We start from the raw sequence: 12,881 nt of genomic DNA, 5'->3' as shown, positions 1-12,881 counted from the left end.
CCGGATGTTCTTGACCATATGTTGCTCAACCGTCAAATGACTAATTACCTAAAAAGCGTTAATTAACTTTTTAATTATAAAATATACGAAGTTCTCCTAGTGAGAACATCTGTTCCTTTCGGTGACCTGATATCGTAGCCGTTTTCAGACAAATCCGTTCGGTAGATCGTCCGCACAAAAATTCGTGAAGGAACACCATTTTTTCTTTATTTTGTTCATTGCGCATCTTCGGAGACCCGTCTTTCCTTCACCCCCAATGTGAGAGGGTGATAAAGCACACTTTCTCCTCTTGCGTCCTGAACAAAGATTAAAACAGAACATAATATGCAACCCAAGATAAGGGCAGTTCCAAAAGCGTCACCCGATACACGTGTTTTTGTTTCCTCAAGTTAAAGCTCATCTTCGACGCATGAGGCGGCACTGTGGCGGCATCTTCGACGCATGAGGCTCCTTCACCCTCTCATATTGGGCTGAAGGAAAGACGCGTCTCCGAAGATGCGCAATGAACAAAAAAAGAAAAAAGTGTTCCTGCAAGAATTTTTTGCGGTCGATCTACCGAACGGATCTTTTGTCTGGAAACGGCTACGATATCAGGTCACCGAAAGGAACAGATGTTCTCATTGGGACATTTCGTAGATTTTATAATTAAAAAGTTAATTAACGAGTTTTAGGTAATTAGTCATTTGACGGTTCAGCAACATATGGCCAGGAACGTCTGCGGGCCCAGAGACGATAGAAGTGAAAACAGTATGTCTATAGCTCTTACAGCTTCTTAATGAAAAATACGTATCGAAAAAAAGACACCCTGTATACAGCCATTACCCGAATTCAAACCGAATATCATTTTCGTTTCCGTCTCCGCTAATAGTGGTGTATAGTAAACGTGTTTCTTCAGTATGTAAACGTGCTTCTGTTTCCAATGCCGTTGCCGGCCCCGATTCCGGTAACGTACCGTTTCCGTTATCATTACCGTTAGTGTTCTCTGATTTAGCCTAACGTTCATTTGCACTCTTAGTTCATTTACTGGACTCATGCATCAGTTGGCCCTGCCTCCACCCCCCCCCCTCTTTGAGGGGAGGTGCTCGTGTGGTTTTTCTTCTATTTTAAACGTCACTTGGTCACCTTGAGGTTGGTTTTTCTACATTATGTTCTATTCACGAGTTCTGGAGCAGCCTGACCCGACGGGACTCGCGTCTCCAAATTTTTTATATCTCAACCAACCAATCGATCAATGGTCTTGAATATAACGCATACTCTAAAAGCAAAAGTTGACTACGTAACTGTGTGTTGGTCACAAGCCTATAGGTTCGTGGGAAAGGACTCATCATGGGAGTAGTAGTATAATTCGTCGGGTGACTTATTCATTTATTCCGTTTTTTAAACTCTCAAGTTCAAGTTTAGGTCAGTCAAAACGAGAGCGCTAATTACTGGACATAAATGGAGAAGAACAAAGCACCAATCAAACAATATACTAATGTTTTAAAATAAATGTTTTACTGATGTTCGACTGATGGTTCGTTTTTGTATTAGCTAGCACAGTGGTACCTTTAGCTGCTTCAAACGCTTTTCCTGGTAAATTTTGTTCCCCGTGTGCAAGTCGCCATCGGATGCAAATACAATATACCTATTTCTAATATATATAATTTTTTTTTAAACTGGAGACTTTTTTTATATAGAAAGTTCTGAGGAGCAAGGCTGATGCCATGTTTGCAGGCGGGTTATGCGGCAAGGCGGACGTCCTGTTGTCCAGTGTATGCAACTACTCGGACAAGTTAGCTAAAGCTCATCAACCCTATTCATTATATGTTTTCTGGGAAATGCGAGATAGTAGAATGGGAGTCAGTCAATATTCAAATTCATCGCACTTATTAAACATCCTGAGAAGCGAATGTATCTTGAGATATGAACTGCTGAATTTCGCTATGCAAATGTGCGGAAAGCAGAACTATACGGAATACTGGAGCGGAGAAAGAGCGACAGGCAATCCACGTGAAAGGGCCACGTGCTTTGGAGCGAGGGAGCTGATTGGAGTAGACGCTCTCCGACCCAGATAAGGGGAAGGTCGCTTCGTTTCTGCGCTCCAAAAGTGCGTAGTTCTGGTTTCGATATTTGCACAGTGAAATTTGGCGACAGACCTTGATCTGTATGTAGATATGTAACGAAAAGAATAGAATTTGAATGTTTGTCTCAAAGTACGCTTGCTTCTCAGGGTGTTTAATCAGGACGGTGTATTTGAATAATGACTGGCTCAAATTCTGTTATCTCGCATTTCCCAGAAAACATGTAATTAATAGGTTAATGAATTTTAGCTAATTAGACGTCCAGCAGTTACGCGCTGTTTCCCATTGAAAGTCCGCCTTGCCGCTTGTCCCGCCCGTAAAAATGGCGTCAGTGCTGCTCTCACAGTTTTTTTCAATAAAAAAATGTGTCGAATAGAAAAACAATTTTGTCTGGAAACGGCCACGATATCAGGTCACCGAAAGGAACAGATGTTCTCATTGGGACAGCTTCGTAGATTTCATAATTAAAAATTTAATGAACGATTTTTAGGAAATCAGTCGAAAATACGGAACAAACCTGTATTTTCGTATAGAGTACTTCCAATCTGCATTGGGAGCTGCCTACAGTGTTCGACCCACAGCAGGTAAAGGTAAACGAATATATGCTCTTTTCACTGAGCCTGGCAGTAACATTTTAATTTCATTATCTTCAAAGTAACGCTTGGAGGAGCCCTGCACGGGCCGACTTTTCCGGGCCCAACCCGGTCCGGGCGCATCGAAAGTGGCCCGGGCCCGGACCTACACGTTTTTATGCAGCCCGGCCCAGCCCGATCGCCCACTGAATAGAGCCCGACCTAGTATTTTCGGCCGAGACGTACGCGTCTTTAGCGCTTATCAAATAAATTTATAAGAAGATCAGACACGTCCACAAACACATAAGAAGTCTCGGTTGAACCTACAACAGCACGAGACAAAATTAAATCTAGAATGCACGCGAGCAAGCGCGTTATCGTTACACTACCAAGTTTTCGGTTTTCGTGAAGGTAGAGGATGCTGTCGACAAACTCCTCCCAATCCTTACCCCTCTCACCAAGATTTGCGAGAGTCGTTTTGAAATATGTGAGGACTCAGGAGCAAGAAATGGTGGATTTGAGAATATTATAGAGGGTCGAATCATACAAATAATGCAGTTTCCCTTGCTTGTTTTTGCAAATATATGCACAGCAATGACGCAAGCACGTGAAGGTATGAACTAATAGTCCTGCATTGCATGGAATTAGCCGCGTGACCCTGTCGAGCCTGACTTTCGGAAACATGTTTTTCGGCCCAGGCCCGGCCTGCCGTACTGGCGTTGTTGTAAAACTGTGTTCGGCCAAAAACGGGTCTGCAGCTGGACGGCTGTGACACGGAGTGACAAGTGGCTGTCATGACGCACCCAGGAAAAGGGGGGCATGGAACTCCAGTTTCCCTGGAAGTAGAGGGGAAACTGTCTCCCTTTTTTTTTTTCCTGTGTCTTAACTGCGTTTCTTGTTTTTTACTTGTTCGAACTTGGAGGTCTCTGGACCCCAGGAAAAGCCATTAGTGTTTTAGTTGCAAAATAAACCTCGCTGGGCAAAGACGTCTTTGTGCTACGTGTCTTCTTATCGGTCCCTTTTTACCGGGCCAACGACAGCTTCACGGTGTCATCCATATATTGTGTAACGAATGGGATATCGCAAGATATTATTCCACTACATTTTCTGATGCCGAAACCCGGGAGTACTCTTGTGAAGTTCTATCGGCATGGATCGATTGAAGACAAAGCGTTCGGTTCGACGGACGAAGAACACCAAGCTGGTCAACGAAGTGTGTTCATTGCTGCAAGAGCCGCACGTCACCGTCAACGCCCTCCACAGTCTGCGTGACCGTCTCATCGATAGCAACGACGAACTGAAGCAACTTAACGTACAGATCGACCCCCTCGTTGCGGATGAAGATCTGGAAGCCGAGTACTCGATCGTCGGAGACTACGAAGATGAGTTCGTGAAGGCCCTGAGTGACATCAAGAGTAAGTTGGCTGCTTTACAAATGTCATCAAGCGCGTCTCCTCCTGTCAACAGCTCGGCGACCGGCCCCGAAAACCCCCGCAACACTGGTGTAAAACTTCCTAAACTTCAGTTGATTCAGTTCAAGGGAGAATTAGCACAGTGGCAACCGTTCTGGGAACAATTTGAGGCGACATACAGTCCACAACAACGATCAACTGTCAGATGTAGAGAAACTGCAGTACCTGCGTTCGCTTCTGGTTGGCCCAGCAGCTGGTGCAATATCAGGATTACAGTGCACAGCAGCGTGCTACAAGGACGCGCTGGACATTCTCACCCAACGTTTCGGAGACAAACGCCCCTTATCGAACGTGAGCATCTTCACAGTCTGAGACACCTTCCTCGCGTCAAGTCGTCAGAAGATGTTCCGACGCTCCGAAAGCTGTACGACCGGGTCCAAACGAACACACGTGGCCTGCAATCACTTGGGGTCTCCAGCACTACATATTCCTCCATGATGGTGGACATTCTTTTATCGGTGCTTCGGTCCGACATCGTGGTTGAATATCACCGAAAGTTAAGCACAATGGAGTCCTCCTGCCCTCTGCTGCATCTCGAGGATCGTCGGATGCGGCGTCGGACGCCTCCCAGGCCTCTACAGAAATGGTGAGGCTCCTAAATTTCCTGCGCGTGGAGATCGAGAGCCGCGAACGCGCGGGTGTGTTGGACAGTAAATGGGACAACACACCCGCACCCAAACGTAAACACGGGGGGAACCCTCCATCGGCGCTCGTGCTCCACAGCACCGGCAAGGTGAGCTCCGGTTGCTTCTTCTGCGGATAAAAAACCATAATGCAGATACTTGCACGGGAGACCTTACATTGGAGGAGAAGAAAAGGAAACTTGGATCATCGAAAAGATGCTTCCGGTGTACAAAGCAGGGGCACATGTCTAAGAACTGTCCGTATGGGGGAAGATACGCAAAATGTGGTGGAAGACATTGTGTATCGCTATGTGATCCATCCTGGAAACCGAAGTTACCGCAGGATGCCGCCCAGCAGATGACCACCACCAACTTGTTCTCCGCGAGTGACTCTCCGACTTTACCGCACACGGAGGTGCTACTTCAAACTTTCCGAGCTTGGGCTGTTACGGATCTCAACTGTGCATACGTGCGAGGCATAATTGACGGCGGTAGTCAACGAACGTTCGTCCGTGAGGACCTCGTGGACAAGGTGGGATTAGCAGTAATTGGAACAACCAATATACGCCTCAATACCTTCGCAACTTCGTGCGCAGACCATCGCAGCAGAAGCTTGAGGGTTGTTCAGTTGCGTCTAAGGAGCCAGTACAAGACCACAGAACACATCCTCGAGGCAGTCGCCATACCGTTCATCTGCGAAGACGTGGTGCAAACGCCCATCGACGACTCTTTCGTAACGAGCTTGCGTCAACAAGGTATGGAGATTGCGGACGTCTCCTTTTCCCATCTATAGCTGGCGTCGAGGGAATCAGCCTGCTTGTTACCGGTGACCAGACGTAGAAGCTTTTGTGCGGGGACGTCAGTCTCTGTGAGAGCCATCCAGACCTCGTTGCCATCTCCACCGTGCTCGGACGGACATTTCAGGGACAGCCCTGTACCAGAAGCACCTTTACCGACGCCGCTAATGTCATGGTATGTGTGCTGCGAGCAGGCATACAAAACGATGACCATCAGACCTCCCTACGCCAGCTATGGGAACTGGACAGTATCGGAATAACAGATGATCCAAAATCTAACACACTACAAAACGAAGAGGTCCACAGAGAATTCGAAAAAAGCATCGTTAAAATTGACGACCACTATGGGGTCTCTCTCCCTTGGAAGGCAACGCCAAACACTTTGGACGATAACTATGCCGTTGCCGAGAAGAGGTTGCACAGGTTAGTCAACCGGCTGACCTCAGATGGCTGCCTCAGCGAATATGACTTAGCTATCAGGGGGTACCTGAGACAAGGTCATGCTGAAAAGGCTCCGGACGCCACTGGAACACACGGGCGTGTGTACTACATGCCACATCGAGCGGTTGTAAAGCCTGACTCATCATCAACCCGGCTCCGAGTGGTCTTCGACGCGTCCTCGCATGCCAGTAAATCAAGTTCCCTCAACGACCATCTGGAGAAGGGTCCCAAGATAAACTCCGACCTAGTTCCAGTGTTGCTCCGGTTCAGGATGAACGCAATTGCCCTGACAGCCGATATCGAGAAGGCCTTCCTTCAGATCGCCATTAACGAAGCAGATCGCGACGCTCTGCGATTCCTGTGGTTTGCTGACGTGCCGACAGTCAACCATCCGTTGCCAGCGGTGGAGGAATGGCGCATGACACGAGTGCCATTCGGGACAACCTCTAGCCCATTTCTTCCAGGAGCCACCTTACAATACCATCTCAGGAATGCGCGGAATGACCAAGCGGACGTCGCGACGATTTTGGAGCGATCGTTCTATGTAGACGACCTTCTCGCGGGCGCCTCTACAGTGGAGGAGGCAAAGACAATAAAGGACACAGCTCAAGCCTTGATGGCGGAAGCCGGCATGAGCCTCACGAAATGGAGTTCGAATTCGACGGAGCTACCGCGGTATGTCAACGGCACGAGCTCCACTGCGGCTCCATCAATAACGGAACCCGAGAAACATATAAAAGCGGGAGAAGTTTCCAAAGTACGCGGAATAGTTTGGGACCACAAGAACGACTGCTTCAGGTTCTCGGGTGAACACTTACTGGAGGTCTTCACCATCCCACGGAACACGAAACGTTCCGTACTTCAGATGTCGGCACGGGTATTTGACCCTCTTGGATTCCTCGCACCGTATTTCATCCGCGTGAAGATCTTGTTTCAGTATCTCTGCGAGATCGGTTTGGATTGGAACGATCCTTTACCAGACGGCACACTGACTGACTAGAGATCATGGAGTTCAGAGCTGAGAAACCTACCAGCCATAACCGCTCCGCGATACCTAATGACGGGTATGAGTCGGGCGGAAGATCTCCAACTTCATGTATTCACCGACGCAAGTCCGCTTGCCTATGGCGCATGCGCCTACCTCCGAGCAGAAGACAACGATAGGCAGGTCAGCGTCAACCTAGTGTTTGCGAAATCTCGTGTTGCACCGCTGAAGAAACTAACGTTACCTCGACTTGAACTCATGGGAGCAGTGATTGGGGCATGAATGGCGTCATTCTTGCGGACATCCTTCCTTGTTGAAAAGCTGCCCGTGTACTTCTGGACAGATTCCATAATTACGCTCTGTTGGATACGCGGGACTGCCAATGCCTGGAAGTCATTCGTCGCAAATAGTGTCCGAGGTACAGTCGCTGAGTGACCCGGACGCGTGGAATCATTGCCCTGGCTCTCAAAATCCGGCGGACGCACTGACACGCGGACGAACAGTCGAAAAGCTACGTGACAGTCAACTGTGGTGGCGCTGGCCGAGCTGGCTCTCAGAACAAGAGGAACATTGGCCTCGCCAGGAAGGTCACAGCACGGAAAACCTACAGTCTGTTTAAGTAGAAAAACGCGGACAAGAGGTCACCGTTATCACCACCGTGGTTGCACCACCATCGTTGATGACAGTGTCAAGTTTCAGCTCCTACACAAAGTTACTTCGAGTCACTGCGTGGCTACTGCGGTTTGTTAACAAGTGTCGGAAACAACTTCTCGCGTCTGAAACGTTTTTGACCACAGCTGAAATCAACAGAGCGGAAATCCTGTGGATCAAGCAGGCTCAGATCAACTGCTACGCGAACGAAATACGTCATCTAGAACACGAGGGTCAGGTACAACGTGGCTCATCGATCGCCGACCTTCAACCTTACATAGACGACGATTGATGTCTAAGAGTGAAGAGACGTCTGCACTACGCCAATATTTCAGAGGAAACGAAACACCCAATTCTTCTTCCAAAAGACAGTGAGCTGACCACGCTGATTGTAAACGCTGCTCACCTACGAATGTTGCATGGTGGACTACAGTCTACGCTGTCTGATATTCGTGAGAAATACTGGGTTCCTAGCGCCCGCCAGGTGGTGAAACGGACAATTTTCAAGTGTCTCATTTGTCGAAGGTGCCGATTGGAACCTGCCAGTGCTCCCACTGCGTCCCTCCCGAAAGAGCGAGTCGACCAGAGCCATCCCTTTAACGTTGTAGGGCTTGACTATGCCGGTCCGGTGTTGGTAAAGACAACCGGACAACACAAAAAATCCTACATTCTGCTATTTACGTGCGCAACAACTCGTGCAGTTCATCTCGAACTAGTGACGAATTTGTCGACCGAATCGTTTCTCCTGGCACTGCTCCGCGTCGTCGCGCGAAGAGGCCTACTGAGCACGTTCTACAGTGACAACGCCCTCACCTTTAAAAGAGCTGCAAAGGACATTCTCCGCACAAGGGAAACGCAGGACTTTTGTAGCAAACATCGCATAACGTGGCGGTTCATTGTGGAGCGGGCACCCTGGTGGGGGGGGGGGGGGGGGGGGATGGTGCGCACAGTAAGGAGTTCACTTCGGAAAGTTCTCGGCAGGCTGAGCCTCACCTTCGAAGAGCTTATGACTGTATTGGTGGACATCGAGGCATCAATCAACTCCCGTCCTTTAACCTATATCCACGCGGATGCCAGCGAGCCTGTGGCGCTAACACCAGCGCACTTCCTTATCGGGAAAAGGCTGACAGCTTTGCCAAAAGTTGAAACAACGCCAGCAGTTCCCACTCACCACAGCATCACACGTCGGTGGAAATACAGACAACGCTTAATGAACAACTTCTGGCAGCGCTGGCAAAAGGAATACCTCCTAGAGCTGCGGTCAGCCCATTTAACGCCGGAACAGAGGTCAAAATCACTGAAAGAAGGGGACCTCGCTATCCTTCGAGAGGATAATGTGCCACGACACATGTGGAGAACGGTGCGCATTGTTGCCAGCCACCCTGGAAGGGACGGGCACGTACGGGCCTACACTGTGAAGATGCCGACAGGGACCATCACCAGGCGGCCCGCGCAGCTACTGTATCCCCTGGAGGCCTCAGAATCGCCCACACCTTCTTAAATGAGCAATCTTTGCATGCTCATTTCGGGGGGGAAGATGTTGTAAAACTGTGTTCGGCCAAAAACGGGTCTGCAGCTGGACGGTTGTGACACGGAGTGACAAGTGGCTGTCATGACGCACCCAGGAGAAGAGGGGCACGGAACTCCAGTTTCCCTGGAAGTAGAGGGGAAACTGTCTCCCTTTTTTTCCTGTGTCTTAACTGCGTTTCTTTTTCTTACTTATTCGAACTTGGAGGTCTCTGGACCCCAGGAAAAGGCATTAGTTTTTTAGTTGCAAAATAAACCTCGCTGGGCAAAGACGTCTTTGTGTTACGTGTCTTCTTATCGGTCCCTTTTTACCTGGCCAACGACAGCTTCACGGTGTCATCCATATATTGTGTAACGAGTGGGATATCGCAAGATATTATTTCACTACAGGCGTCTTTTGTTGGCGCGGCCCGTAGCACACAGCCAATAACAAGCCCGGGCCCGTGCAGGGCTCTAACGCTTGGTGTGGTTTGGGAGCAGATAGGTACATACGTAGAGATTGGAAGGAAGTAGAATGGGAGGAAAAAAAGCAAAGAAATGCACATGTGGCGCGTGGGGCAAGCTGGTGACCAAGCTTCGTCATGGCAAATTCACAAGTCCACAAGGTGCATAAAAAGTCACCTCCACGCGAATAGATGGCGCCACGTCTCTCGTGGGGAGTTTCTGCGTCTACTTGATATGACTTTCAGGGGAACGTCCGCTCGAAGAAGTTGCGGAAAACACGGTCGTGTCCCAGATGTGGGAATTTCCACAGTCATTGTCAAATTGTGAACAGCACTTCTCCGTCGTCTGCTGTCATTGTTGTTCCGTTTTACCGCGGTCCCTCAATACCCTTCAGTACCCTTCAGGAACCGTGGTTTTACTTTTTTGTTGTCAAGCAATTTCTCTCTGTGTAACTACAAGACTTGTAAAGTAAGTGATTACAAGTACCTCAATTTCTGCAATTAATTACATTCTCAGGAATTATAATTACTTTTAGGAAAACATCCGATATTCTGTAACTCGAACTGTAGCTTCATTATCTTTGCAAATGATTTGCAATGTACATAGAGTCCATACTGAAATAACCTGAGTCTGGACGCTGGACGAGCGACGAGTACATAAGCTTGTTCTCCTTCTGCCCGGAGTTACGCTTTTTTTTTTTTTCAGCATGGAGTTCTTCCTCCCATATCGCCTGCGTTTGTGTCCATGATATCAGTCACATAGCGTTACTTCTGTAACTGCTTTGCATGCGATTTGAAACTCAACTTCATTTTTAATGTTGAATCGTTTTGATAATGCCTGTGACCAAATTCACCAAATTTCTGTGATGTATTTGCAGCCAAAGTCCCGGCATGTTCTTATGTATCTGCTAGAGGTATATTTTTAGTCATCGTGCTCTACTGGTCATTTCATTCTTCCTTTTGTGGTGTAGAGTTGGAATACGTGTGAGGGGCCTACCTCTACAGGTAGGTTTCAGTTAGTCAGGTAGGTTTCAGGTTAGTGACTCTAGCTTCCTACGGTCTTGAAAATGAACTTCACCACATAACACGCTCCTAGCCAACCATTATCCCGATGTGGCATTGTTTTCTCCTGATTTGCTGAAAGCTGGGAGCGAACGCTATTTTTGTGGCATTATGCGGTTCATAATTACCACAATAATGAATAATGATTTATTACCACAATTAATAATTACCACAAAATGGCGTACGCCCCGTCATTCGGGATGATGGTTGGCTAAGAGCGTACTATGCGGTTAAGCTTTGTTTTTAGAATGGATGACAATGCACATTTCACTCGTCATATCTCAATAAATATTTCCGTATTTGTACCGCGTCACCAAGATGACACATTGGATTGAATGCATCTCCGTGTAACTCAATTACTGTCGGAGTAACTGCAATCCTAATTAAGTTACAATTATGATTTTGTACTTGCACGTGTTATTTAGTTACATTTGTGAGCCTGTACTTGTAATTATAATTCAATTACCTCTGAACGGTATTTTTTACAGGGCCGGTCATTACACAGCTAGTGCATCAAGGCGAAAGAGGAAAGGGAAAATGTGACATCACGCGCAGCTGTTTCAGCTTATGACTGGGGAATGACCGTGTTGAATGGGACGATCGTCATCCGACACATTAGGATCCATTAGGAGACCAACTAGGCTGCATGGCATGTTCCATAATGCGCAACGGAGCAGCAGGAAAAGCTGACGGATAAACACATCATGACTAGAGCGTAGAGGATAAAATTCATCCGTGAGGAAAGAATAGATGCTTAGCCTGCACTGAGATGCGCATCGTCTTGTTTTGGAAGATGCATGCAGGAAAGAGGTAGCGCCACGCCTACCACAACCGCCGTCGTCGTAGTACAACAACCCCCTGGGCTTTCGCTTTCGTCGGCCATTGAGCCGGTCGGCCTTCCACACGTTGGGGCCCCTCTTGCCAAACCGGAAAGGCAAAGGCAGCTCGTCGACGGCGTTGTTGGACCCGCGCGTGTGAGAAGGTCATTCATAAATAACGTCTGCATTCTGTGTCTTCGTCGTTATCCCATTCGTTATTTGTCCATCGACACTCAGTGTACAAGTGCGGGTGTGTGTTCGCGTGCTGATTTTCAAATTGATGCTCGAGTTGCAATGTGGTTCTCTAAAGAGTGAAAGCTCACAGGAATGGCATCATAATCGGCAAGACAATAGCTGGTACATGAGGTGATGATCACAAAAGAAGATTGGGGTGTTTTAGTACGGTTGTGAGGAGACCGGCTTGCCGTTGTTGGCCTCACTCGTCTGGGGTGTGTCACGACTGTAGCCAGGATGAGATCATATTATACGTGTTAAAAAGAAAACATGAAGGTCGAATACTTAGGAGTACTAGATGGGTCTCTGATAAGATTGCTGAGAAGTCCAGTGAGCAAGTAAACGCTGATTCTATAACGAAACGGACTGTTCACATGGGTACGCCACAAATGGGACGTGGGGGCTCACACAAAGAAATACATAGGTGTGGACGACCGCGTAGTGTAGTTCACGCTCGTGGATTAACAGCTGAATGAATGGAGACCAAACACAGGCATAGCTTTCATAACGAAAACGCACAAAAAAGGACGAATGCTCACGAATTAAAACTGAAACAGGCTGTAACGTACGATTTCTACTGTTATTTTTTAACGATTTTTTAATAGGGTGTTACAACAGAAAAGACAAACTAGGCACGTAGAAAGGGTACAATAGAGAGCACTGGTTCACTTTTCAAATATTGAGAATATACAGGATGGTTCACCAACCATGATAGAAATTCATAGCAAATAACGTAGCCATCGGAGAGATATGCGGCAAACGGATCTGCCAGGAACATTTGCCACATATTGATATTGGTACCATTTTTATTTCATTTCAATCGATGGAAATTTAATTTCTTGACTTGAACTCCGAAATTTCCCAAGTCAACCTAACGTTTTCTTTGCGGAAATGGGTTCATGGTGGTCATTTAACGCCACGACAATTGCTGAAATAAATTGGCCGAAACTCCGCGAAAATGAGTCCTAGTTTCCACCTCGTTTTTGTCGGCTCTATTTTGAGCGCCAAAGTGCGACGAAAGGAGGTTACATTGAACATCATACGAGGGGAGAGGGCTAGAATCCAAAATTTGATTTCCTTCCCTGCCTGTCGAAAAGTCTAGAGTCACTAAATGAGCTAGGCTTCAGAGTATCGACACCGACTTCTAAGAGCGAGCATGCGCCATTTTGTTTCCGCGCCACGCTACCCACGCGCGC

At 47.6% G+C, this 12,881-nt stretch overlaps 1 protein-coding gene across 1 annotated transcript in view; it reads left to right on the top strand.

Annotated features, from left to right (window-relative positions):
* LOC135373063 (alpha-(1,6)-fucosyltransferase-like) overlaps positions 1 to 11,312 on the top strand; it is a 96,856-nt gene extending 85,544 nt beyond the window's left edge. Inside the window, exon 11 of the mRNA XM_064606365.1 lies at positions 11,122 to 11,312. Coding sequence (XP_064462435.1) covers positions 11,122 to 11,204 — 83 coding nt within the window. The 3' untranslated portion in view covers positions 11,205 to 11,312. The remainder of the gene's footprint in view (positions 1 to 11,121) is intronic.
* The last annotated feature ends 1,569 nt before the right edge of the window (positions 11,313 to 12,881 follow it).

This window comes from Ornithodoros turicata, unplaced genomic scaffold, assembly GCF_037126465.1.
Source record: "Ornithodoros turicata isolate Travis unplaced genomic scaffold, ASM3712646v1 Chromosome20, whole genome shotgun sequence".
Classification (NCBI taxonomy): domain Eukaryota; kingdom Metazoa; phylum Arthropoda; class Arachnida; order Ixodida; family Argasidae; genus Ornithodoros; species Ornithodoros turicata.
This window is presented reverse-complemented; position numbering and strand designations above follow the sequence as displayed.